Genomic DNA, 27717 nt, shown 5'->3' with positions numbered 1-27717 from the left:
CCTCAGTAGTAAATTCTGAGCTTTATATAGAGGGTATAGATTGGCACTGCAGGCCAATATTCATTTCCCAACAATGCCTGATGGCAGGAACTCCTTATTGAACATGACAGTCTCTCACAACCCTGACGCCAGTGTCAAGCTAAACTCCAGTATACATTCATCTTTCAGCACACTCCCTCCCCACTTAGCTCCGCCGCTTATTTAAGTTGGCAGGAATAACGGAGTCAAAACCCAGCAGAAACGGGTGGGGAATGAGTGACGACTTCATGAAAGAGAACTTTCTCCTTACACAATAAATGACATCACGTTCCATGAATCTGTTCGTTTGGGATACCTAATTTTTTCCTCTTCATAGTACAGTAGTGGTTACACATTTCCAAGTGTCTGGGTCGCAAGTTTTGAGGCCTGGATGCCGATGTCTAGCCATGTCCATTGCCACAGGGAATAAATACTTCTGCGGTCAATGCCATTCCTCTCACAGAAATCCCCATCATGCTGGTACCTGGATGGAAGGGGTTTAACCTTTAATTCAGGATCCCAGTCACAAGTGTTTATTTTGTCTTTAAACCTAATCCCGCCCCAGTCCCAACTGTTTAAGATAGCCCCCAGGAAGATATTTATTCTACCTCTGGTGGATTGTGGCATCTGTCAGTGCCAGGTGAAGAGTGGGAGAGAGCTGTTCCCTTCTGCTCAACGCTTTTCCGAAGGTGCCAAGTTATAAAACCAGGAGGGGACAGAGAATTATCCCTGCCGTGCCCTAACACTTACACGTCCAACTCTACACAACCTTAACGCTGTGATTTAGATTTAAAGTGGGATTACGGTCATGTCACAGAGAGTCATAACTTAGAGCTTAAGTGATTTCCTTTATTGTAAATAGTGGGCTTAGCAGTTTACATTCCTTGATGCAAACAACACTAGGATTAGCCACTATTAACGTCTGCGTAACTGACAATCACACCTTGATATAGCCTTGGGTTACTTTCTGTGGCTTTGATCTTCCACAACATGGCTTTTTGTGGGCAAAACTTTCAATTTTAAACTACAAATGAGACTATGGACTGATATAGTAGACTAAGTGTTTTAACATAGCCCAGAAGATGTCAGAAACAGACCTAAGGGTGACCTTAAATGACCCAATGAGAGAATAAAGTTCCAAGAATCTTTTAAAACAATCAACTTTCATGTGTTCTCATATCTCTGTCAGTCTCATATCTCTGAGTTTATTTTGAATTATTTTGAAATATTACTTTTCATTCATTTGTTTGGTTTGTTTGGATTAGTTTGAAATGGATCTCCATTAGTGACTGATATGTCAATATTCTTCCTAGAGTCCGGGTGATTTGTAGTCAATGCCCAACTCTACGCATTCAGGACTGATTGTTTGTATGTGTATCCTTATTTGCTATAAACATCAGGAAAAGAAAAGTTTTCAAATATTTTGTAATTATATATTGATACTAATTGTTCACCACCATATTCTGCTATCTGTCAACTCATGTCAAGTTTTATCCAGCCAAAAATGACATAAGGAATCCATGCAGAAGCTCTATTTTATCTTAAGAACATATGAAAACCATGAATAAAACAAACATAAAGTGTAACATATCACTGCTATAGTTCTGATGAAACATGTATTAGGCACAACTGATACCAACAAGTGATCTTCTTGATCACTGGAGCAAGAAATTGGTTTCTTATCTTAAAGACTTCCCCACAGACAAGGAAAACTGTTTTAATTTGTTAGAAACAAAACAAATGCAGACCCTCAACCTACCCTGGTGGGAGTTTTAATGTACATTGTAGTCAATTGAAGGTAGTTGATAACATCACTTGCAAAAACTTGTAAATGTTTACTGGAAAGCTTTAAAATGAAGGCTATTCTAGATTCTTGACTGCCATCAACAACTTGAAGAGATACAATGTACACTTGAACTGCAATGACTCAGGGATATGGTATGTCCCAACACTTCGGTGTGTCACATGCCCATTGGCTGAGTCTAATACATCTTGACAAACTTTTATTTACGGTGCAACTCTGGAGACAGACATGCACTGTGTGGTCTTGTTTTGCCCTGTTCAACGAGCATACCATATTGTACACTTCCTTAGCCTTTCTTCACACAACTGCTGTTGGTGATCTTGAAAGGTTGGAGAACAGAATATCACATAATATCATGCTTTAGGCCATATTTTCATACTTGTAATATACTACATGTAGCTTTAATTAGACAGATATATCAGGTTTATAGGGAGCACATGGTGTGACAATTTTGGATCTATTCTACCCTAAGGACCAAGTGGCATATTACTCACAGTGTATGATACTGCTTGTAGAAATTAAGATTAGAATACAGCAGCGGGGTAGGAAGGCCCTTTTATTTCTACTGACAGATTCGACGCAGAAAACCTCATAGCTCAGCTAGTATTGCCTAATGTCCTGCCATATGTTCATCTTCAGGAAAGGCATCTATAAAGTATTGTAAAGATTCCCACAAAGAAAATAATGACGACCTGCTTGGTATAAAATGTGCGGTTAATATCTTCCTTCACTCATTAATTCTATGGTACAAGGGCTGTCCCCATGTACATGTTGGGATGAAATTTTTTTTTCCACATAAAAAAAATATGAACTTCATGACAAGAACTTGATGAAAATGTAGTTTTGTAAGCTTGATAATGACAGATTTAACATCATGGGCAACCAAATAATTAGTGAGATGAAAAAAAATTAAAGCCAGAGACAGCTCTGAAAAACAGAACCTGCCCTGAATCATAGACTGATGTTTCCCATTGCCATACATTATATATATACTGGAATAGGTATTGGATGATTGGTCTTAGACTAGTCTTTTGTTCTTGGTTTGTTTTGTTTTGTTTGCTCTGTACCATGCTAAAGTCATTCAAATCAAAGACGACTGCTTCCATGACAACAGCTTTCACAAACATGGCGTGTCGCAATGTTCTATGTTCACACAGATAACTTTCACACTTCTATCATGAAAAATTCCAGCACTGCTTGTTTTCAATTTCTGTACTTTCATGGGAGTCTGTAGGAACCCTAAGGCGACAAGCTGCCGTACAGATGTGGAAACGTGTGCTCTACCAGCAAGCACCTCTTTCCTTCACTATAACAACTGGTCATAACAACCACAACTGAGAAGACATTCACTTTCATTTACCAGATAACTTTGCTGTGTCAGCTTTCTGAGAAAACAATGACTGTCTTCAAGGAACAGTACATCCACCTGTTGCACCAAGGGATGCCTTGAGCAGACACATTGTATCATTATGACAGTAAATCTTCATGTGATATCATAGGATGTGACATGCTTACATGTAGTATTTGTGGCTTTATTCCAACAATCCAACACCTGTTTGCTATGTGATGAAAACTCCAAAGGTTTATATTTGGCATAGGATTTGTAAATTTGATGAAACAAGGTGTCTTTTTGGATCAATATATGGCATTCTCAACAGTAAGAATTCACATGGCCAATAACTTATTAATAACTTAAACATATCTGTGTTGTGAGGCATTCTCCAGGTGGTGCATAAACAGATTTTTACATGTAAGCGTATGTGTACGGTATCTTATTGCCAACAATAAAAATTACAAGGGTATCAGAAAACAAATTCTATGTAATCAGATTTTCTTTAGGCAGATTTGTTAAGAGCTGAGTGCAGTCTCTCCTATAGTGGTTTCATGGCTGTCCATCACAAAAAACAGTCCACACCCACATATGTGTACAATCTTATCTTTACTGTCTGCTAAACCAAAGCAACTGTTGCACCTGAAGGTCTGACAGACGTTTTGCGACTATTCACAACTCCTTTGAAACGTAAACTTTATGGATTTGCTCAGAGAAATGTGACAACTTTCTACTTTACAAGCGACCCTGCAGGCTAACAGGTGCCTGCTGTAAATAACTTGATGTTGCCTCTAAAAACATCTGTGATTACGGTAAGTAATATGGGATTTCCCAACATTTACTGTCACCATTTCAGGATGTTATGGTCTTCTGGGGCTCAAAGTAGTTCCAGGATGCAACTGGCAGCGAGAAACCTTGATAATGAGTGCCTTACGGGAGGGGGGCTTGTTTGTGCCAATAACCGAGTCCATCACTCATGAGTTAATGGATCTGATTGGGCGCTCTGTGTGATTCCAATCCGATATGGAAAAGCTATTCCAGCTACGGGCAAGATGCAGTCAAAACCGCTACGTCTCACAGTAAAATTTGCGTTTCCAGACAATTTCCAGCTCATGTTTATCATTGAGTAGGCGGGTAATTTACGGATGGTTAAGATGGCGTACGCAATGGCTGGGAGAGCTGATTCGCTGAAGTAGGTAGAATGGAATGCTGGCGTTAATTAGATACAGGCAGACAGCCAGACGCAGGCTCGGTTCGCCCACGTACAAATGGCGCCAGCGATGGCATCGAGGCTGCTGCTTCGGCAAACCGAAATCACCGGGTTAGTCGGGTCATACATACAGGAATTTGAATACATACAATTGTGTCTGACATGGCGACATTTTTGATGGCTGAGGTGTGGTCCAGACGCTGTTTCAGTTCTCCTATGAACAAGTGGCACATTTAGTGACCGCAGTACTGAGACTTCCGCTTTTGGAAACCAAAATTGCTGATTCATTAGGGTTGTACATGCAAGTATTTGGATATCCACAATTCTGTCTGGAACGTTTTGTGCTGTGTTTGATGGGAAAAACGATAGAATCTTTCTTGAAATTACATCCAAAATGATGGACTCCCATGATGACTGAATTCTCGTGAAACCTCAGTATATAAAACAGTTTGTACATTTTAAAGGTTGTACATTTTTCAGGTATAATGTGTCTATGTAATTTTGATTGCCCATGATTTGATTGATGAGCGCTTTTTCCTATCACAAATTCAAATGCCATCCATCTGTATAATCTTATAAAAGGATGCCTGGATATTAGTGGTTTGTCGGTTTTCCATAACAAGGCTGTATGATGGAACCCTAAAATCCAGAATAACTAGTCATTCTTCCTGTATCCAGTTCCTTCCACATATTCCCATGAACAGGGCGTGATCTGTTTGAACAAGATGGCCGCCATGATTGCGTAGCAGTGTCTCATACACATCATATCCAGTTTTAAGAGCACAACCTTCCAGTTGGCACTCCACTGACAATGTAGAACACCAAAGACAGACTCCTTAAATCTGGACGACTTATGATGGACATTCAATGTGATCATGTGAACACCATCCTAGCTTAATGCAATCCTGACAGTGGACAATTGGTATTGAGTGCTAAAAATGCCTAACTGATACTCAATGCCTAACCTTGCCTTCCTACAACATACACAGTTAGGCACAATCTAGACTTCAGAGTACTATATTTCTATGTGTATCTGTATTTTCCTCAAATGGTCATATCATAGCCCAGGGATAAACAAGTCCACTAGCCCTATAGTCCCGGGCAAGTGAAAATGCCATTCGGGCAAGTGCATGTCCTTCTCCACTTGCCCGATCGGACAAGTTAGCTCTTCTCCATTGAGCGAGATTTTGATGTACATGTACTTGCTACTTTTCAAAGTCATGACATCAAGCATTGATTAACACAGAAAATAGAGCCAATAACAAAAATTCCATTGAAGGCCATGAATATACATAGAAAAATGTCATTTAGATTTCAGGCAAGTGAAAAGTTGGTTCGGGCAAGTAAATTTTTTTAAGTACTTGCCCGATAGGACAAGTCAATTTTAGAAAACTTGTCCAACCCTGTAGCCATTGTATTCATTCATCACTAGCCAATAAGCTAACTTCTGTTAAAACATCTTGAAAATTTATGAACTGTTTAGCAATTCAATCCTCGGGCATAAATTCAATGGGACCGCCTGCCAGTGTAGGCTTCATATTTTATCAAAAGTTTATGTATGCCACCTGTTGAACTTTGAGAGAATTGCAGACACAAGCATGAGCTGCACCTTGGATGCACCAACATTGAAAACTGTACCTGAAATAGTACTGTAGTATTAAAATTATAATGATTGCTATTCGCTTAACACCTTACCTGTGAACACAGCATCATGACAAGTTCCACTACTGATGTGCTGGACTTCATACACACCAGACCTGCACAGGGGGAGAAAGGGTGCATTGCAGCTGTGTTTACGTAGGGGGCGCTAGTGCACTAGTGAAGAACACTTTGTTGTAGAAAGAACATTCCTGACTCCCAGACTCTTGTTACCAGTTTAACATGCCACATATGAATATATAACGGCCCTTCAGATCCCTCCGATATGTAAGTTTTATCAAACACCTCTGTAGCGTTTTTCCTGTTGTTCATATAATCTAAAAATGTATAGAGCAACAAATTATGCAACGACCTAGGCTAAAGTTTGCACAAAAAAGCCCAATGTTGTGTTTCAGATGTATCTACTCCCACATTAGATTCAAATATCTCACTTCCTAAATCACAAATAATGCGGACTGAAGAATACAGTTATCAAGTTTTTGAATCTGTAGCTAGTTTTAGTCACACAGTTAGAGCATGTATAACACAGTTAGAACATTGTATACCTTCAATGAGCAGCTCCTGCCCGTGGCTCCCCACTAGTGTCCTGGACAGAAACTGGGCAAAGTCCAGGAAGATTTCCCTCAGCAGTGGTGCCACTGTCTCCAGCGACCGCTCCAGCTTGGACGTCACTGTGTCATTGTGCCTCTCAGGGAAACCTGATGGAACAAATATACTCTCAATGCATCTTATGGAACTGCATGAAAGTAAGGAGTTGTAAATGACTACATTGTACTACTCAAATTTTCAATTCAGTAGCATTGACTGGCCAAGTGGCTAGGGCAGCGGACATGAGATAGAGAAGTAACGTTAACTATTTTATTTTTGCTCACTGAATTCTGGGCAACTTTCAGCTTTTCTGACACAACATACATGTAATAGAGAGACTTTTGTAAGGTGATGTCTTCATTTCTACAGAATCTGATAGAAATAATGCGGGGGAAATCCCCTGGAAGTAAAAGCACAACAATGTATTAGGCCACAGCAGGTAATGGATGTCATGTGGTAGACTCAGCCTCACTAAAAGTGACAGTAATTTGGTAGTGTATTTTAAACCTGGTACATTCTGTACTAGGCTACCACAGTGACTACAGTGTCCGTCTTGTGCACTTCTTGAATGCAAGAATTATTGGCTGTGATGCCATATTCCATCCCTTGTTACCTTGTTGATGGTCTATATTGTAAAAATATGGGCATGTTGGTTTTGTTACCCATCATACATTGTATCCTCTTATCACACTTTTTCATCAGATTGTGAGTCAGTGCAGATGACGGCATCCATAAAATGTACTTGCTGTGCCCCTTGATGTTAGGTACATGTACATGATATATTGTGTGGAGCTGTGTACCTGAGTGGAAGCTATGAGGCCTGGGCAGACCAGAACCAGGACCAAACCCAGACGGTGTGGACTGAGACCGGGTCCTCATACCTCCTGACATGCCCATCTGAGGGGGCGGTCTGGGGATCACCACTGCTTGATCTGGAATAAAGTTACCATTGTCAAGAGCCGTAAACACAGAAATTATGTATCAAACCACACAGTCATGCTTCATTCTAAAATACTACAGTGTCAATATTTATCTGAAGACAGCAAACACGATGAATGTGATCAGGTAAACTGTAAATGATAAGGTAAAGAAAAAAATCTATCATAACTCAACTTTGATGCAAAAGAGACTGTCACATAGATCTATATTCATCCCATCAATGTCTTTATTGTAAGCTTAGAGGTTTACAAACAGCTCTAATATTTTATTGAAGGGCTAATTTTTCAGAAATCTCTTTTCTTTGGATAAAGTATCATTTGAGCTGATTTGTTTTGTGTGCAGTGATTCTAGAAATTCCATGGTTTATAACTTCATCCTGCTTTTATCAATTTATTAATCATGTTCTTTATAAAATCATGTTACATATCCAAGTATTCTAATAAAGAGGAACCCCTAGTCCAAACAATGTATTATAACAAGTAATGGTGATGATATGTTGACCAGAAAGGTGCAGAATCTGATGTCACAACAGTTGATAAACTAGCAACTGTTACTGTTACTGACAGACCAAAAATAAAAATTGTTTACTTGAACTTTGATCTGAATACATCAGTTGTGATGTCTACCACAAAGTAAGAGTTTGATGTGGTGGTGAAAAGAGAAAGTAGGAGGAAAGTAAACATGATTGGATGTTGCACGTCACCTGTAGATTCAGTCTTACTTGAACTGATGCCGTTAGTGTTCATGACGGGCGGCTCGTGCCTAACGATGCTCCTGTCGAAGGAGTTCCACTTCACAGGCTTGGTGTTGACGGCAGGTTTGGTGTGGGGTTCCTCTGTCACCTCGTATACCACAGATGTGGGGCTGTACTGGGCCTAGAGAGAAACAAATACACTAATCATTATGTCATTTTCTCACAATAATATATACTTTAAGAAATCTTTTTGGTTGCAAGATACAAGTTCAAAATCAGACTTCTTTTGTTCATCTAAATTCTTTTCATTGTTGTTCATCCACGATTATCTAAATCCTCATGCTTCAAGTCATCCTGGTATATACTTAAAGTCAGTGATGGATTCTTCATTATAGAACAATTTTGCATCATCATGTATACTGGTATACATTAAAGTGTCTTGGTACAATGAAATATTGAAATGAAAAATAGACAATCATTCATCTGTTAAAGCAGAAAACTTTCCAATAAAAGATGCTTGAATGGTTAGAGTCAAAATTGTATTCATTCAGTACTGCAAAAGCATTCTAAACATTAGGCAGTCTCTGTCTGCAAAACAATCAGGCTGAAGAAATGTACATGAATGTACAGACTGTGTGCATTGGTCAAGAGTATCAACAGCAAATCAACCCATGATCTTGACCATGATCAGCCGTTCCTTCCCACGTTACCTGTATGACCTCCTCGTCAGGCTTGTCGTCCTGTTCTGCGGACATGGCCTTTAGTTTCCGTAGCAACGCAGCCACGTGTGACGGGGTCGGCAGGGAATCTTCCTCCTCTTTTTTCTCATCTACACACTGTGTTTTCACCTACATTATGCAGTGTTTAAAGCAAAGGGAGAGAAGAGAAGATAGAAAGAAGGATGGAACTATAGTGGCTATGGGACAATGCCGTAATGTGTAAGTTAATTTTCAACACATGTAGATTTTTTCAGAATAGTCATTCCATACTGAGTTGTTTAAAAAAAATATAATTGTTTCTTTTACTCTTTTTCAATTGAAAGTTGTACTGTTACAGTAGTTTTCTGTAATTAGGCAAAGGTGATCATAATTTTGAAATATTGTACATTTTTAACATGTACTTGATGACTGTATGAAAATGAGGACACTACAACAACAAAATAACTAGTTTTAGTTTGAAAGTGACACAATTTGCTTTATTCTTAAAACACTGACATTGTAACAGATACATTAAGACCAAAAGGAAATGTGTGCGAAAAACTTGGCTGTAAAATGCGGGACACATTCTAACCTGCTTGTAGGTTAGAAAACACAAGGACTTACAAACAGAAACACCAAGAGAAAAGAAAAAGACTGAAACTCAGCAAAGCCCCCACCAACAACATAAGCAAAGCAAAAGTAATCCTACAACTGTTACAGAAAAAATTGTTTACCTCTGTGGCAGTGACAGGTGCTGCGGCCCCCTGTTCTTCAAGTGGTATCTCCTCAAACTTGTCCTCTTTAACAGGCAATGGTTGGTCTTGTACCTCCTCAGTTGTTTCTGTTACTGTTGTTTCAGGCTTGACCTCTGTAGGCTGCACAGATGGCTCTGTTGGCTTTGGACTTTCTTTCTTATCTTCCTCCTTCTTGTCTTGTGTAACTTGCATTGAATCTTTTGGTGTATCATCTTCCAGCATTCTCTCCTTGTTGAGTAGTGTCTGAGTGTTTTCACTGGTAAAAACATTAGTTTCGAAATCCAGTCCTTCGTACTGTGATTCTGGGCTTGGGCGGGTTTCTAGAACACTGGGGGAAATTTCTTTTGCGCTTGTAACCATTCCTGACGTATCTTTTGCACTTTCTGATTCATTTTTTGTATTTGCTGATGACTGCTCTGGTACTGCAGCTACATCTTTTACCTCAGCTGTTTTCTTTATTGCATCATTCTTTTGTTCTAATCTGCTATTCTCCTTTGCATTGCTTGCTGCTGATGTTGCCCCTCCCTCAGAAGCTGTCCCCACCTTCCCAGTAGTGGCACCTTCCATAACCTGATGGTTTGCAGCATGCATTGCTCTCCAGCTGGCGTTGCCGAAGTTAGCAGGCTGTCCCGTGGGAGAGTTGACGGCACTGCGAGTGCGACGGTAGGGCTCAGACGGGGACAGGTCGGGGTGCGTGGGTTCTAGGATGTCACGATATTTGGACACCATGAGGACTGAGATGAAATACACCACTGCCAGGCAGAGGAACTGGGCTTGCTTGCTATCCTCCTGTAGACAGAAATGTGAAAACACATATTTTTTGTCAATTTCCAGATTGAGAATCATGACCATGCTATCAGTCATTTGTGAAGCAAACTTAACATATCAATACAATTGAAGATGGTCTCTTAGATGGTCCATTTTGCAAGTGGTCATTTACATGTAGCCTGTCCTTGGTGCTGAATGTCCATCACACACATATAGATACTTTTTACTTGAACATAAAGTAGTTGAATTAAATTCTTGATCCTAACTGGAAAATAGTTTGTGGCTTTGAGTGTTTTCTGCATCTCAAAAAGATATACTTGAAGTGACTTAAACTAAACATGGCCATTAACCCATCACATGATAATACATTGTAGAGGAGCTGATAAAACAACGACTACCTAGCATTCTACTGTCCTCTCTTCCTACCACAAAATAAAATCCCTTCAACTCACAACATCTCGATAGACCACAGCCCGTAGCCTGTTGATGTCCATGTCTTGTAGCAGTCGCTCTGCATCCGTCACCATGGAGACCACGCCCGGCAACCCCGCCATGTTCTCCACCAGGTTCTGCACAGCCAAATTGGTAGGCTAAGCAGGTGTGTAGAGTTAAAGGGAGACACTCAGAGAGAGACAGGAGAAGACAGAGAAGTGCTTAGACAAGGTATTACAAGTGAGACAAGGACGTCTGAGTGAAAGATAGTCATGAAACTTAGGCCACAGCAATTGCATTTGTTGTTCTTGGATAAAAAAAAATACTAAACATGAAAACATAGACCAAGGGTGAAATTCAAGCCTTGGTGTACTCAATTTTGGGCAGTCAGGTCAAGTTTTCTTTTTTTTCCATCTTGTTCTCTTGCACATTTCTATCTTGAATTGGTGCAGCCCTAAAAAGTATGTGAAGAGGCCAGAATCAGAAGAGTAACAGACTGAGAGAAGCACAGATAATGACATCGACTCCCTGAGATATGAAGTTTATGTCAGGTGTTTAAGAAAGCAAGTTAGAGCAGCAAATACCGTCAGATAAACAAGAACTATATTCGAGATTTTACCAACAAATAACAAGCATAGGTTCCCAGAAGTGATGATGAGCAAATTTCAAAGTTTACTTTTCTATTTATCTGGAATATAGATATACATGATAATGTAGGGACAAATCTACTACTCTACGACATGGAAGAGAAAGTTGAGAAAGACATGAGGAAGTTTCATGTTGGAATGGAAATGGCATATCACAACTGTTACAACAGAAGAAGATACATGTACATATTCAGTTACCACTGTGGGACAGTACAGCTTTCTAGAGAGAGAGAAGTGACATTACAGTTGAGCACAGACCGATCACTGAATAGCAAGCAAAACAAAATGATGACACCGTTTATTTGTATTCGCAATGCAAAGTGCACAATTGAGCTGTCAGGAAAGGGTGACCAAAAGTACACGTTCAAAAAAAGAATCTAACTGATGAGCAACAATAAACATCCATTATATGTGGGACATGCTGTAGGCTTGGAGGAAGATTCTTAGGAAGAGGAGACAAACAAATGGCCATGCATAAAGAGGTGAATACATAGAAAGGTAAAAAAGTGAAGAGGATGCATTTGTTTTTCAAGTGTGTTATTTCTTGAAGGATAGACTGGAGAAGGGAACATACATGATTGTTGGGGCCCTGTGGATTGAGAAACTGAAAGTTGGTGGGACTGAACTCTGAGAATGGAGCAGAGGGGTCCCTGGCAGTGCCTGTACCCTGCAGTGACATACACTGGCATATCAACATCCTGGGTCTTATGGAAATTATCACAGGCATTGTAATCAGAGCAAATCACATTGGTCAATGCATGAAGTGTCATAAATGACAGACACTGAAAACAATATACATGTTGAGGTGCTTTTTTGATGTGAGCATATATTGGCAATGAAATGCATATTTGTTGCCAATGTTACATCATTGCAGAAAGGTTACAAAAACTGGAAAATACTTTGCTTGACAATTAGGGCCATTGATGAAACATGATGAAAGGAAAGGTTAGTCGTGTAATGTTGTAAGCATACAAATGGGCATAGCACAAACACTTGAAACAAAGACGGAGATGTAAAGAAAGAAAACAGAAATACACATAGAAATATACAAACACTGCATGAAAGGACCAATCAATCAAAATGCTTAGTATATACTATAACACTTGTTCACCTTTAATAGGCTTTATCCATGGTGTAGCCTAAATTTGTTTTTAAAAGAACTGTGTATCTATGGATTTCAGGTAAACAGACGTGGGTTTCAAACTGAAATATTTTTAAAATACTGCAGTGTGAAAATCGAACGACCGTCTTTTGACTTGACGATCCCAAAATACCTCATATTTAAACACAATGGATATAGGTTACCCTACAGATAAAGGTGAACCAATGTTACATCTAACAGACCCAAATTCCAAAAGTTCTATCCAATTTACTGCAAAGATATTCATTGAACATAAACCTTTCTGGGAGGTCCACACACCAGTATGATAACACATCAAAGACAAACCTTAGCGATTTCTTGAGCTCCTCGTAGGAGGGACTGTAGGTTTTTCTCCCTCAGATCAGGGGCTGCGATGGTGGCCCCGTTGGCAGAGGGTTTCTCCTTCTGACGACACTCCAGCACATTTCTCACTGCACAACAGCAGACTGCACAAAACAAACAGTTACTTTGTTACATATCTGTGATATCTACTAGGGAAAAGGGAAATATATCATGATCTACTTGTTTTTGGTACCAAATTAATAGATAATGGCAACAGTTGTCACTGATGTTCTTCTTTCCTTCACATTGGGATGTTATCAGCAAAAATACTGCTGCAGTACTTCTATCTTTCCTAGGGGGCATCTTATAACAAACTATGTTACAATCACATTTTTGTGCGTGTCTTTCATGCTTGCAAAATATGCATCCAACTTGTTGAAAGTTTCTACATCAATTGCTAAATGCAGTGTCTGACCTAGTACTGTGGTCCCCAGCATATATATAAGAAAAGGAGACCAGGAAGACCGCCCACAAATACGTGGATGTGCTACAGAAGGACATTAGCCAGTACAACCGGAAAGCATGGGGAGGGCCATGCAAGATGGAGACTACGGAGCAGCCATGGTGTTTTGGGTTTGAGTGGCAGAGGCTGAAAGGCACCCGACATAAGTACATTTTGTAAGTCAATGTCAATATCAATTGCTGAGCAAAATAAAGCTTTAAGGAAAGAAGACACTTACTGATGCGGAGACACTGCCTGAGGATGCCTCCTGATGACATGTTCTTCTCCACCTCCAGCTCAGCAAAGCTCAGCGAGCTGGCGAACACCAACACGTCCACCAGGTTCATCAGACGGTGGACGAACGATATCGCAGCCTCAATGGTCAGGCCCTGGGACGGCTCTATCACGTCTAACTCATACTGGTAAACACAAGAAGGCAGATGTCAGGTTGGTATGAATGTATCATATTGTCTTTCATTATAGCATTGACTTGTATGGTTGTATATCATATATGATTCTCTCTCAAAAAGACTTTTGAAAACCTCAATACTACATGTACATGTTGTAGCTTTGGTTAGATATTCTTGTTTTCCATCACAAAACCCCCCTACCCTGACACTAACTATTCCACTACGGTAACCATCAACCCTCTTACCCTTCCCTCATCTCCCCTTGATCTTTCACTCATACGGACACATTCCCACCCAAACCCTCCCCACAACCAATACTCCATGAAAATAAGGGCGGTAAGCTACAATCTCTATGGTATGTTTTGTCTGTGAAATAAACGGAAAACAAAGTTCTCTTCGGAGCTTGTTAAGAGAAGCTGGTTACTTTAAACTGCATGCCTTTCTTGTGAAACAAACAAGTCCTATTTCAGTAACACTTCTGCCGCCAGACATGCTCAACAACTAGACCCACCCACATGAAGACATGACTTACAGAAGGTGAGGTAGCAGAGGCCAGCAGTGGCAGGATCCCCCCACAGGCGATGATGAGATTATCACACAGCTGGGACACCAGGTGGATGGTGTTGTGCACGAAGATGGCGTTCTCACTGGAGTTGACAAAGTCTATCACTGTCTTGGAGCTGTGGCTGGAAAAAGTTTGAATACGTATTAATCTAGAATATCTTTGGACCAAAACTTTCAATTACCTTACATATAATGTCAACAGTATACATGCAAGGCAATGTCTATTGGCCTATGAAAACACATTCGAAGTATGATATTTTGTAAAGGTAAAGCAAAAGTGACATTCCATACATGTAGATGCAATATCAACAAAATATGGCACATTGGTGTAGAAATTGCTTAGTATACAATGTAATTTTGTAGTTTCTACGACTTATGGGTGCTGAGTACCCTAAAAATTGACAAGTAATGATATACAATATTATCCCCTATCATTAAAATGGATTGACTGCACATTGCTGTTACCTCCTCCACACTTGAATGTCTGTCTCCAACGAGAACAGCAGGTCTGACAGCAGCCGTTGGTGCATAGGTGACCAGGAGAATTCTGGGATACGGAACATGCTGGTTCGTGGGCCTGGGCTGAACTGCTGCCCCGGGGAACCCTGGGACTTCTGTGACCCTGTCCCCGAGGCGGGGCTTGTGGGCTGCTGCGATGGAGACACTGTAGCTTCTGCTTGTGTGCCTGCAGTAGATGCTGCAGTAGTTGCTGCAGTAGTGGTGGCAGAAGCTGCAGTAGCGGTAGCTCCTGCAGTAGTGGTAGTAGCTGCAGATGGTTCTGAAGAAGCTGCAGATTTTTCTTTCTCACTAGAGGGAGCTGCTTCTGCTCCATTGGTTGCTGCAGGTGTGGCTGCAGTTTTTGCTTCTGTGCTAGAGGGGGCTTCTACAGCAGATGTACTCTGTGGTGTAAGACCATCAGTAGAGGCCTCATTTTTAGCTTCATTATTACTGTTCTTTACTTCAGAATTCACGTCCTCGGTCTTAGCACCAGTATCTGCCACATTAGTCTCCTTAGCTTGCTCTGTAGAATGTTCGTTGCTAATAGGGCTAGCTGCAACTGTTTCCTCTTTGGTCCTGACTTCTTCTGAGGGAGGTTTTTCATTGCTTATGGCACTAGATTCAACCCCATCCTGCACTGCATCTGGCACTGCTGGGGGTTCCGATGTGGTTTCCACATGGACATTGGGCTCTGTAACAGTTTTGACCTGGCCGTCTGCTACACTACACTGTTCTGTAGTTCCGTTTTCTTCCACGCCAGCCACTTTATCAATTGCACTTGTGTCTTGCATAGCTTTGTCAGAAATCTTCTCGCTGCCACGGCTTTGTTTCAGTGCAGCTGCAACTTCCTTTGCAACGTCCTCCGTGGACAGTTCCTCCAAGTTCTTTCCCGAAAGCCAGTCTGTCTCTGTGGTTGCTAACCTTGACACCACGTTGTCTATGACTGAATTCAGGAAAGATGCTGCTTCCTTATTTGCTGGAGCCTTAGTGGCCTTATTGTCCAAGTTCTGTAGCTCTGGTTTGCTACTATCTCCGCTTCCTTGACTTCCAGACCCTGCTATGCTCTGAGATAGAGTTATGATGCCTTTTTGTATGGGGCTAACAGGACTTAACTCCCCATTCACAAGAACATTTTCATTGCTACTATTTGTTGACTGTGTGGTTGAGACCACAGTGCTTGCTTGAACCTTTGCTACTTCTGTTGTGCCGTCACTGGTTGCAGCTATTTCTGTTTTATTAGATGACTTGGTACCTACTTCATTGGGTTGTTCTACTATCCCATTTGTAGCTGTATCTTTTTTGTCAGTGCTTTCAACATTTGAGGTAACTCCATTTGCTGTCCCACCAACATCATTGGCCTGACTATTGCTCCCCTCTGCATTGCCATCTGCAGTTACGGATTTTGTGCCAGAGGGCGCTGTTGCACTACTGTCAGCAGCTGCCTGTTGGTCTGTCTTCCCAGAGCTGCTGGTCTTTGGAAAAGATGTCACAATTCTCACAGGGCTGACCCCTGGGGGGGTGCCGGTTCCTTTCTCAGACATGGCTGTGGAGAAAACACAGAAATTTGCAATTTACACATCTAAAACATGTAATTACAGTCTAGTATGAAAATAAATAATTTCAGCAAATTAGATACTTTTGTCTTAAAGAACACAATCAGCATTAGTTCAGAAATGTACAAGTATGTATGGAAAAGAGTCTATGATTTCGTTTACTTTGAAAATGTGATTATTTTGCCTAGCAATATTGTCATGATCACATCTGTCAGTGTTCAACATACATATGATGGCAATGGAAAAATTCACATGCAGTCAACCCAGTCAGGAAACAATCTGGCCACCACCTCCAGTTACAAGTCACATTGAAACAGTCCCATCCATTACATGCATCACATAGCCGCCCCTAACCCCTGTCCTGAGCAACCACTTTTCTTCAACAGCTATTTTCCTCAGTCCCTTGGTTGCTGAGTCCAGTTTACAGTGTATCTAGTATAGCATACACACCTGATATGCTTCTGACTTCTCCATGCTCCAAGTCAAACTTCTGGTATTGCTCGTAGGCTTTAGCCAGCTGGTTCTTGTGGTTCTCAAACGACACCTGTGGAGTAAATATTTTAGGGATGTTTATTATAAGGATGTTTATAACAAGAAACCAAGGTCTCCAGTAGCTCTACATAGTCTGACTCCATTACAGATTACTGTCTTTTCTTTCTCTTAGATTACTCTGAAGGCCCTCTAAAAGGGTAGCAATGAAGAAACTGACAAGTCAGTTGTAATAAATGGATGTCCCTACACATCTTTGCACAGACTTTCCAAATAATGTAATACATGTATTTCCTTGTCTTATTTTCATAAAATACAGATTAACTTTATCTTTAGATTTGTTTACTTCTGACCAGTTCTAACAGTACGATTACCTTGGAATGTGCGATAGCGAGTGTGTCGACCCATACGCGCCAGCCTCCATACTCGTACTTCATGGCATGATACAGCAGCATGCGGAACAGGGAGTACACCATCTCTGTCACCTTCTGCTCATCCTTGTTGGCAGGGTGGATGTAACACAGGGAGAACATCCAGTCCTGCCACACGGAACACTGCAGCAGGGTGCTGCAAACAACATCCACAGCTGGTAAGTGACTTGCACATAACATGTTATAGATAGATGTGCAAAAGTTAGGTGTGACAGGTTTTTCAGTGTAATATAACCAGCTGCTGCTGTGCCGCATGCCTGCAAAGCTCGTGTGTTACGCTGAAGGGCGGTTATACCGGCTATATAGATAGTGCTACATACAAAGTACAGACAGAAGGTAAAGATAGGCTTTTACCTCCCTGACCGAAGCCAGGTACCCATTTTTACACCTGGGTAAAGTCAGGAGGGTCGAGGTGCCTTAAATGTTGGGGGCATGGCAAGTATCAAATTCTTGGCCCCGAATTTAACACTCTATCAGCTACGCCACAAACAATGCCACAAGGAGGAAGGAAGGTTAGTTTGTTTTTTGGTTCCCCATGTTTCTATCAAATATTGTGAATATATATGCAAAACTCATGGTGCAATTATCATTTTTTTTGTCTCAAATGATGCCCCACAATATTTCCTGTCTGTCTATAGCCATACTGGTAACAGAAGGAGTCTGTTAGGATGACTGGATATCTAAATTCTTCATACTCATCAGACTTATCTAAATCATGATAAAGCAATGCTAGACGACAGATACAAAGCCTGATTTATTGAGACGTGTCTGTTCCTACCGTCTGTTCTCCCTGCTGTTGTTGAAGAGTTTGATCATGTCAGACAGGAAGAGTTTCTTCACTTCCAGAACCTTCTCTGTAGCTCTGGAGTTCTTAATCAGTCGTGCCACCACCTGCATTATCACTGTACAAAAATCACACACACCTTTAGAACAACTCACTTTCTGTCTACAGAAGTATCCATGTATCACTGACATTAACAAAAGGTTTCTATTACAAAAATACAACCTAAAGTTTTAAAACAAGTCAAATTGGTCCACCAAAACATACATTAAAACAGTTTCTTTCAGCAATATCATAATTTTAAAATACAATCAAACATACAAGGTTGCTATCTCTTAAAAACTCTTCCCAGCTAAGGAAGCCTTTTTGCCAAATCTGCCTGGGTTGAACTTTTGTCAGTATGGAAAAAGTGTTGAAAGAAACAATCTTTTCAAAAAATAAAAGCTAAACAAAACAAATTTATAGCCTACTTTTGCTTAACATTAAACTACCTGGCACAAAATATCAAAGCCACTGGTGGTCCAAAACATGAAATATCAAAAGCAGATATTCTGCTGCAGTACAGTAGACAGCCACCTGGGGCCTCATTTCTAGTGTTTGCCACAACTTATAGACAAAATGAAATAAAAAAACTAATCCATCCAGCTGCTGTTGATATATCTTGTTGAGCAACATAAAATACAACCTGCTTGATGACAATAAAAAGAAATGCAGAGTGTCCATACTTGGGTTGTGTACTCTACAGGAGGAGTCCGGCTCAGGGTGGGGCACATGTAACACCTGTGTGCACACCTGTTCTGTCAGGATCTGTCAGGAAAAACACGAACATGTCAGTATGCATGGCGGCGAGTTCTAACGTAATACACTACAGACTTAGGACTTACATTTTCTGTAGTGTCACATAAACATTGAAGAAATTTCAGCAACTTGTCTTTACTACTGCAGCATTTAAAAATACAGGATAGCTAATATGACACTCAGATAACTCTCAGAGAACTTCATTCATAATACTATCACACAATTCCATTAGATAAATTGTTATGGGTGTCAGAATGGTTCTTCCTAATGAAAGGGACTGTAAAAGGATTTTAAAACCAAAAGATGAAAGAGAAAGTGAGAAAGGTTTTCTGACTACCTCTCAATCTTGAAGATGGAAGAGACTTTCACAGTTTATAATTGTGACTCAGAAACACCCTCTGAGCATGCATAACTGTACAATGAATCTTCTAGGCTTGTACCTACCTCATACAGAGCATTATATGTCGTCATACTGAGAGTGTCAGTGTGTAACATGAGTCTATCCCCCAGCAGGGTGAAGAGGCTGTGGGCCTGCATCAACTCATTCTTCCTTCTGTAACATAAAAAAGGTTTATGTTAACTTACTGCCGGTATCATATGTGCCAGCAGCAAAAATGGTGGGCTGTCACTTACATAACATTGTTGTACCCTGGTGCTGAAGGTATATCACACTGAAAACAACAGCCCTGTCCCTGGTGCTGATACTATGAAGGTATATCACTCTGAATACACCATCCCTGTCCCTGGTGCTGAAGGTATATCACACTGAATACACCCCCCCCCCATCCCTGGTGCTGAAGGTATATCACACTGAATACATTATCCCTGTCCCTGAATGTATATCACACTAAATACACAATCCCTGTCCTTGGTGCTGAAGGTATATCACACTGGATACACATTTGCTGGCCCAGGTGTCAAAATTGGATCACACTGAAAACACCACCCCTGTCCTTGGTGCTGAAGGTATATCACACTCAATAAACCATCCCTGTCCTTGGTGCTGAAGGTATATCACACTCAATAAACCATCCCTGTCCTTGGTGCTGAAGGTATATCACTCAATAAACCATCCCTGTCCTTGGTGCTGAAGGTATATCACACTCAATAAACCGTCCCTGTCCTTGGTGCTGAAGGTATATCACACTCAATAAACCATCCCTGTCCTTGGTGCTGAAGGTATATCACACTCAATAAACCATCCCTGTCCTTGGTGCTGAAGGTATATCACACTAAATACATCATCCCTGTCCCTGGTGCTGAAGGTATATCACACTGAATTCAACATTTCAGTCTCAGGTGCTGAGGGTATATGGCACTGAAAACAACAGCCCTGTCCCTGGTGCTGAAAATATATCACTCTGAATACACTATCTTTGTCCAAGTGCTGTAGGTTTATCACACTGAATAAACTATTGCTGACCAAGGTGCTAAAGTTAGATCACACTGTAAGCACCATCCCTGCCCTTGGTGCTGAAATTAAATCATTTCAAATTCACTATGCCTTTCCTTGGTGCTGAAGGTATATCACACTGAAAACACCATCCAAAAACCATCCCTGTTCCTGGTGTTTAAGTTATACTGTTATTTGCATACAAAATAATGCCTTACTTTGCATTGGTGTTCTTCAGGAAGTATCCCATGACTTTCAGAGCCTGTACCCTAATGCCTTCACTAGCTGATGCCAGAAGCTTGAAGATAACCCTAAAAGGGAAACAAAAATATCTGTCAACACAATTATACATTTAAGTCCCAGACACTGTAGTAAGACATAGAGTGATACATTTTAATTGCAAAAATGTGATACTATAAAGGCTTCAAAGCCCTTTTCCAAAGGAGCTGATGTAACTTTATGGTACAGTTGCCCCCCCTTCAGTGAAAAGTCAACTTCATAGATAGTAACTCAGTGTGTTTACCTAACACCATTCCTCTTGTCAAAGGCAGGGATCATGGATGAAGGATGTTCAGACATGAGCGCCACCAGCAGCTGCAGGATGTCGTGCAGGTTCTCATCCTGAGGAACACATTCATGTCAAGGGTTAAATGTCAAGGGTTTAATTTCAAGGGACAAATGAATGTAAGGACTACAGGAACTTTCACTAAACATGCTATCTATCTTGTAAGATACAAGTATGTAGTGCAATGACAACAGATGGCCAAAATTTCAGTAAAATAATCTGGTTCTACTAGTGAAAAATGTATGTTCACCAATAGCAAAACATTCAAGATCATAAAACCATCTACATTGACTCAATATTCCATGGTTCCAAGTGTGTGCACTAAGTATATGTAACTGTTATAGATGCAAGAGCATGAATTGTCAACTGTAGTATGTACAATGCATCTACATTTTTGTACATCTTGTGGTATTGTGTATTTGCATTCCTGTTTACTGGTCTTAATAGCACTAAACAGTAGTTATGGATAGAGCTTTTGGTATGTTACAGTTTTCAAACCTATTACATATATGACTTTACCTCATGCATAGTGAGCAGGTAGTTGAGAATGGCTTGGAGTTCATCTTCGTCCACTCCTTGATCCTGAATGGGCAAGGGCAAGGGAGACGGGTGCTTCTGAAAATTGTAGGGAAACTTTAGGAGCAGGAAGAGGTCTCACATCGAGACCTGAGCAAGCAGCAAGGCATGATGGTACTACAAGAATGGCATGGTGCAAGGTCTCACAGAATGCTTACATACAGAATGGACTACTTGGAGAAAAAGTCATGCTTACAGGCAAGCAGCGAAAGATTCAACAGAACAGAACAGAATACAAATGTAGAACAAACAGAACAGAACAAAAAACAAGATCTGGTCCTATTTGATATGATATACTATGTTGATTCGTTTCCAGTTTCTCATTATTTAGCATCTAGTAAAACTAATAATTGCCTCATCAACACACAAAGAAAGTCAAAATTCAGATAAATCCACAGCAATCTGAAAGGTCTTGTGACAATGATTTGTGTCCAGAGTAGGTTATTCATAAGGAAGTTTTAGTTCATTCCTCTGACACTGACTGAAATATTGTTATGACCAAGGCAACTTCTCACCCCTTACCTTAAGTATCAGCTGTTTCATGAAGAGTAACATGAAGGCTCTGAGGGATTTCACTTCATTCTGTGTGGGCCTGGGGCCATCTGAAAATAAAATACCAGACATAAGTCAGCGCTTTAAATACTGCATGCTTATGCAGGTTAGTGCAGGGAAGATTGGAACTATGCAGGTATAACGAATTTCAAACTGCACTTAAAGCCCCTATCACACTGGCTTGAGGTACTGTTGAGGCACATTGGAGTTTGTTCACTGTGGCACCTTTGCACTTTTTCAGCCAATTTTCTCTGGCACTCACACTGATGTGAGACATGGTAGAGGTAATGCGGAAGCATGTTGCCACTTGTGTTATTTTCTTAAATTTCAAAAACACAGCGCCTTTGCAAAAGGCATGATGGAGTTCCATGTTAGGCACTGTGAAGGAACATCTGCATTTTCAAAATCACGTTACACTACAAAAGTACCTCAAGCCAGCACGATAAGGGCTTAACCTGCACTAGTGCATGTACTGGGTATATAAGGCACATGGAGTTTTATGGATCTACATGTACACTTAGATGCTAGTGAAAGATACATGTATGCCAAAGGCATGATTTTATGTAATTTGATTTATGATATGATTCCTAGAGATACTGTAGTGAGAGCACTAGAGAACACTGACCCATCCCCTTGGGTGCGATGCCGCTCCTGTCCTGGGGGTTGACCACCCAGTAGAAGTGCTTGAGCGTGTGCATCAGCTGCAGTACCGTGCTGACCCGCCGGATGTTGTTGTAGATGTTGGCTGACTGGACAAACTCTGTGGCCAGATACGTGTACAGGGCCATCTGGACCTACATGTACAACAGTTGTGTACATGTACAATATCACATGGGTTAGACAAACAAGCATCTATCATACTGTGTTCACCCTTGTAACTACTTATCTACTCATGTCATTGGCTTAGCTGTTGAAGACTTATAGCCAAGGCCACCCAACAAGACTGTGTAATCATTATGTCAGCTGGTTGTTGGATCCATTTGGAAATGAAACTGATAAATTACTCCACTGCATCTGTATGTATTTAGCAATGCTGCTACATCATTCTGGGATGCTTCTTATACAATAACTCTATCCAGTACAATAACTTCTTCCATTATACAATAATTTTTAACATGAAAAGTAATGCAACTTGAATGGGTACAGGAATTATTTAACACACACTGCACACATTATTGAATACTTCAATGAGGGGGCTTTGCATAGCATTTACCTGGCATGTGCATTTACACAGCAATACCGAACATTCTGACTGTCATTTCTTTTGGATCTTTAACATAATAGACTTTCCCAGGAACAGGAGAAAAATTTATAGCCATCCTCTGCAAAGGAAAACAATTCCACACAACTTTGGCAGTGCCACACTACTATGTCACCACCATTCCAAGTGCTTCCCTTCCTCCATAAGAGGTGACTTGGCATATCTGTGCACTACCAGGAGGCCCATACGACAGACCATTAGCTCTTGGCCCTGACCCAAATGTCTGCCAAACGTACTACGTTACCTAATGGTGCTGCAGTTGTATTGATCTGCAGGGGAAGGTCATGCGCTAGAAGTGCTGTATAACCTCCAGCCGTGGCAAGATGGAGCACATACTCAGGAAATGACAGCTGTAAAAACCGCGGGCAGAGGTCCAGAAAAGCACCTAAGCTATTGTCTCACATAATGTGGCCGGAGGTCATATGAGCTAAGGTATATTGCCAGGCAATGGTAATTGTCTCCAACAATGTGGAATGATGTCATTCAAACTAAGCTTCACTGCATGTGGCTAGGAGTCTTCTAAAGTCCATGCATGAACAATGTGTTTTCATGTTTCACAATAACAGTAAGAAGCAGCTCCAAAGAACTATATACCAATCAATACTATATTGTATATTACTCTATTCAAAAGAAATTCTAGACATGATCTATGTAGCTTAAAATAAAGTGTACATAAAAAAAAATATAAAAGGAGAAGTGTGATATTTCCAGAGGAAAGTGTGGCAATATAAAGTTCAGGAAAGACTCCGAGTGTTTTCTGCATATCCTGGCAGCCCTTGTGTCCCCCGACAAAAGAAGTCTCCTCAAGTGTGGAAAACTAATGGATTAATCTCACAAATGGCACCCGTGAGGCCCGTATCCCACCGGATCCTGTCACAAATTGATGGCTCCTGCCTCAAACCTATCTACCTCACACCTGCAGGGTGAACGTATCCTTCCGCAAAGTACCGACCGACCAACTCCGATACGCAGCGAATTGGCGCTGTCTTGTGAACCGTGGAAGGAAGGTCAGTGCGAGAGGGACTCCTCGAGTCTTGGCATTGACAACATAATGGTGCCTTTAATGGTATTTCTGCCACCAGACTCCAGAAAGGTGACATGCATACCAACAACCTTAAACAGGTATCTATCAAGCTAAAAGGCTGTCTCTAGCAAAGTGGAAACATGCCTTCTTATAGATTTTCACACATGGCTTTGGGAACAGTATTGATGGGACCATGATTTTGCAGTCTGTTGTATTGGGGGCATCAGTCCTGTTTGGGTGGTCCTTATTGTAAGACTGGCAATAAATCATTGTGTTGAAAAGACTCTGCAGTGAGTTAGAGTAGGCAGCACAGTTTCAGCATTTAATATCCCTAGTACCCCATCATAGTCAGTCATAGTCAGTCAAGAACATTAAACCTTTTAATTAAAAGCCTTAAAACTTGTGGTTGTCACCCAAACTTATTAGATGTATTATGATGTATATTCATTGCTAATTCAATCAAAACGAGATTCAGGAACGCACTGACGGAAAACGGTTGCAGAGGACAGGTGGTTTCTGAGAATAGCGTGAGATGAACTACCATAAAAATAGACATGACCATTTTAGTGTGGCGTGTGACTGCGCATGGTTGCAGCTACCAGGAAATTCCCGACGAGTTAACTTTTACTAAAGTGTTCATAACCCCAGAAGTGTTCAGACCCCCAGTAGTGTTCAGACCCCCAGTAGTGTCCGTACACCCAGTAGTGTCCGTACACCCAGTAGTGTTAGTACCCCCAGTAATCTCTGTACCCCCAGTAGTGTCTGTACCCCAGTAGTGTCCATAACCCCAGTAGTGTCCATACTATATGATAATCAACAATAATGTCTATGTTTCAAATTGCGTATAATAAACTGACCTTGGCTGGTGTGTATATCCAGATGGTGGGGTTGAAGAGGATGTGGTCCAGCAGGTTGCGCAGGAGCGGCCCACCTGTCGGCAGGGAGGCCAGGTACTTTGCCAGCTGCAGAAAACTGTCCAACACCTGGATGGTGATGTGCTTGCGGGTTGCCTGTGATAGAGAAGAATATAAATAGTATCTTTAGAGACATTTAAGTTTCTACAACTGGATAAGAATCGGAGTTTCCTTTTGGAAGTTTGAAGTGACATACATTACTCTCCTTTGGGACCACTTGAATGAACAGGCAGAAAAAGTCAATACTATAACATGTGCTAGAAACACCTATTGCACATGATATCGAACAAGTTGTAAGATTGCATTGTTTTTCAATATATAAAAATTGTAAACCTGGATGTCCAACCCTCATCAATGTAATGTCAAGTGTAGTTCAGCTATCAACGATCATAAACAAAAATATCCGGCTGCAGTTTTTGTAATATTCATGCAAAGAGTATACTCTCTTTAATCCTTTTACACATATACTAGTTCTGAAGTAATTTGTCACGACTTATATCACACCAGAGAAATTCAACTCTTGTTGTCACTAGAGGTGGGTACCGGTACAGAAAATTCAGGTTCAGGTCCGGTTTGGGTCCAAAAGATCAGGTCTTGGTCCGGACCTGAACCTGGACCTGATTCATAATGTGAAAACTTGTGAATGGATTATACTCAAAACAATGGTCCATTTTGCTACAAAGAAATCTGTTTTGTGTAGTATTTGACTCCCACTGGCATTTTAAAAATCCTACAAGGCTAACTGCCTCTGTACGATTGACTGTAAAAGCTAGTAAAAATGACTATAGAGTCTGCTCTGCTTCACTCTTGTTATTCGCCTAGACCGATAACCCCGAAAACGTGTGAATGCATGATCATATAATCAGTTCATTTTCCAATCGGTCCAACATCCGGTCCACCAAATTTTTCCAGGTCCGGTTTTTCTGGACCAGTCTACTGAGAAAAAACGGTTTTGTACCAGTACAACGTACCGGTACCAAGCCCTAGTTGTCACTCTTTGAGCATATATCATATATACAGTCAAACCTGTCTATAGCGGCCACTCAAGGGACCGGACAAATTTGGCCACTATAGACAGGTGGCCTCTGTATAGAGGTGGTAACTTGTAGATAAAATACCCAAGGGACTGACAAAAAGTGGCCACTATGGACAGGTGGCCCCTCTGTAGAGGTGGCCCCTAATACCAATAGGGGTAGGGAATCTCCCGAGCAGCCCTCGTAACCCCTGCTTCGCCTATTGGGTCAGTTAGTCCTCAGTCATAGTGAGCAATTGGGCTGGTCTCAATCATGATGTTTCTGACCTAGGGCGAAGAGTTGCTGTTACAGTTCCAATCATGTAACCCGTAACCTTGAGTGGCCTTCAGGCCTTGTTACGTGGTGACCATTGAGTAAAAAAAAAAAAAATAAAAAATACAGGTTTGACTGTAGTCTCTCAAAAGTCTCATATAATCATGATTATGGAAATGTTACATATTGCAAGACACTTCACCTTCTCCAGTAGATAGCCAATGACCAGGAAGCCTTTAGCCTGGATCATCTGCTGCTGGGTCCGCACTGAACTCTGCAGGAGGTCAGACAGCAGGCCGAGCAGCATGGAACTGTGGGTAATGAGGGAGGGGGGCATCATTCAGGGTGAAACTAGAACAGTAGATTTGTAATGTGCAAGACACACAAACTAGACCATAGGGGACAGCTAATAAAGTAGTTAAGGGCTACTGTATAAGTGGCAATTCTTTTTTGAATTACAGACAATACATAATACATGTACATATAGGGTGCGTACCACACACTGTAGTCCAATTCTCCATTCTGCTGCACATGATCCAGTTGAGCAAACAATGGGAACAGAACCTGCAATAGACATGGAGACTGGTGTTAACATGGAGGTGTGGTGGCAATCTCAAAAGTAAGTATTATATCTTGTATTCATCATTAAGACATTCAGATGGACAGTGAGCAAAAAACTTTGCATCATGGACTACGACATTGTTGTGCTTGTTAATTTCAATCATAGCCTATAAAGCTATACATGATGCAATGCAAATCCATAGCACACATTGCACATTGGAGTATAATATCTGGATAAATTATTCTTTCTTTGTTGCATAAAAGGTTTGATTGTCTGCCCTGTCCCTTTGGACCCCCATTTATAGGCAAAGAGGGTCTAAAGGATTATTCAAGCACAACTGAGTTGTATCAAGCAACCTTATTGACAGTTGTACATTTTTCCAATGAAAAAAATTATTAAGTTCAAGGCATTGTGTGTATGTAATACATGTAACTTGTGGAGTCTGTTTAAATGGGTCCAGCACATCTTTGGCATAAATTTCATATGGATTATATTTATACACCAAACATTAATACTATTAGGCGCCATCATGTCACTGACCAAATGTCCATCTGTTTTACAAGAAATACTTTATATATATTCAGTAAACCAGA

At 40.8% G+C, this 27717-nt stretch overlaps 1 protein-coding gene across 10 annotated transcripts in view; it reads right to left on the bottom strand.

The window, feature by feature from the left end:
• Nucleotides 1-27717, bottom strand: part of LOC118420303 (neurobeachin-like) — a 152046-nt gene that overhangs the window by 83030 nt on the left and 41299 nt on the right. For 3 of the 10 annotated variants that reach the window (XM_035827043.1, XM_035827039.1, XM_035827040.1), the window contains exons 13-37: nt 27059-27126; nt 26765-26873; nt 25220-25372; nt 22703-22871; nt 22048-22127; nt 21469-21564; nt 20908-21005; nt 20603-20695; nt 19436-19544; nt 18919-19000; nt 18191-18314; nt 17356-17548; nt 16943-17036; nt 14907-16482; nt 14410-14563; nt 13706-13886; nt 12990-13129; nt 12117-12209; nt 10916-11053; nt 9675-10484; nt 8953-9090; nt 8252-8423; nt 7410-7541; nt 6567-6719; nt 6058-6119 (exon numbers count right to left, since the gene is read on the bottom strand). In XM_035827043.1, the coding sequence (XP_035682936.1) occupies nt 6058-6119; nt 6567-6719; nt 7410-7541; nt 8252-8423; nt 8953-9090; nt 9675-10484; nt 10916-11053; nt 12117-12209; nt 12990-13129; nt 13706-13886; nt 14410-14563; nt 14907-16482; nt 16943-17036; nt 17356-17548; nt 18191-18314; nt 18919-19000; nt 19436-19544; nt 20603-20695; nt 20908-21005; nt 21469-21564; nt 22048-22127; nt 22703-22871; nt 25220-25372; nt 26765-26873; nt 27059-27126 (5217 nt within the window). The remainder of the gene's footprint in view (nt 1-6057; nt 6120-6566; nt 6720-7409; nt 7542-8251; nt 8424-8952; nt 9091-9674; nt 10485-10915; nt 11054-12116; nt 12210-12989; nt 13130-13705; nt 13887-14409; nt 14564-14906; nt 16483-16942; nt 17037-17355; nt 17549-18190; nt 18315-18918; nt 19001-19435; nt 19545-20602; nt 20696-20907; nt 21006-21468; nt 21565-22047; nt 22128-22702; nt 22872-25219; nt 25373-26764; nt 26874-27058; nt 27127-27717) is intronic. The other 7 variants (XM_035827042.1, XM_035827048.1, XM_035827041.1 and 4 more) reach the window with 6 other exon arrangements.

Source organism: Branchiostoma floridae, chromosome 7 (assembly GCF_000003815.2).
Source record: "Branchiostoma floridae strain S238N-H82 chromosome 7, Bfl_VNyyK, whole genome shotgun sequence".
NCBI lineage: Eukaryota > Metazoa > Chordata > Leptocardii > Amphioxiformes > Branchiostomatidae > Branchiostoma > Branchiostoma floridae.
This window is presented reverse-complemented; position numbering and strand designations above follow the sequence as displayed.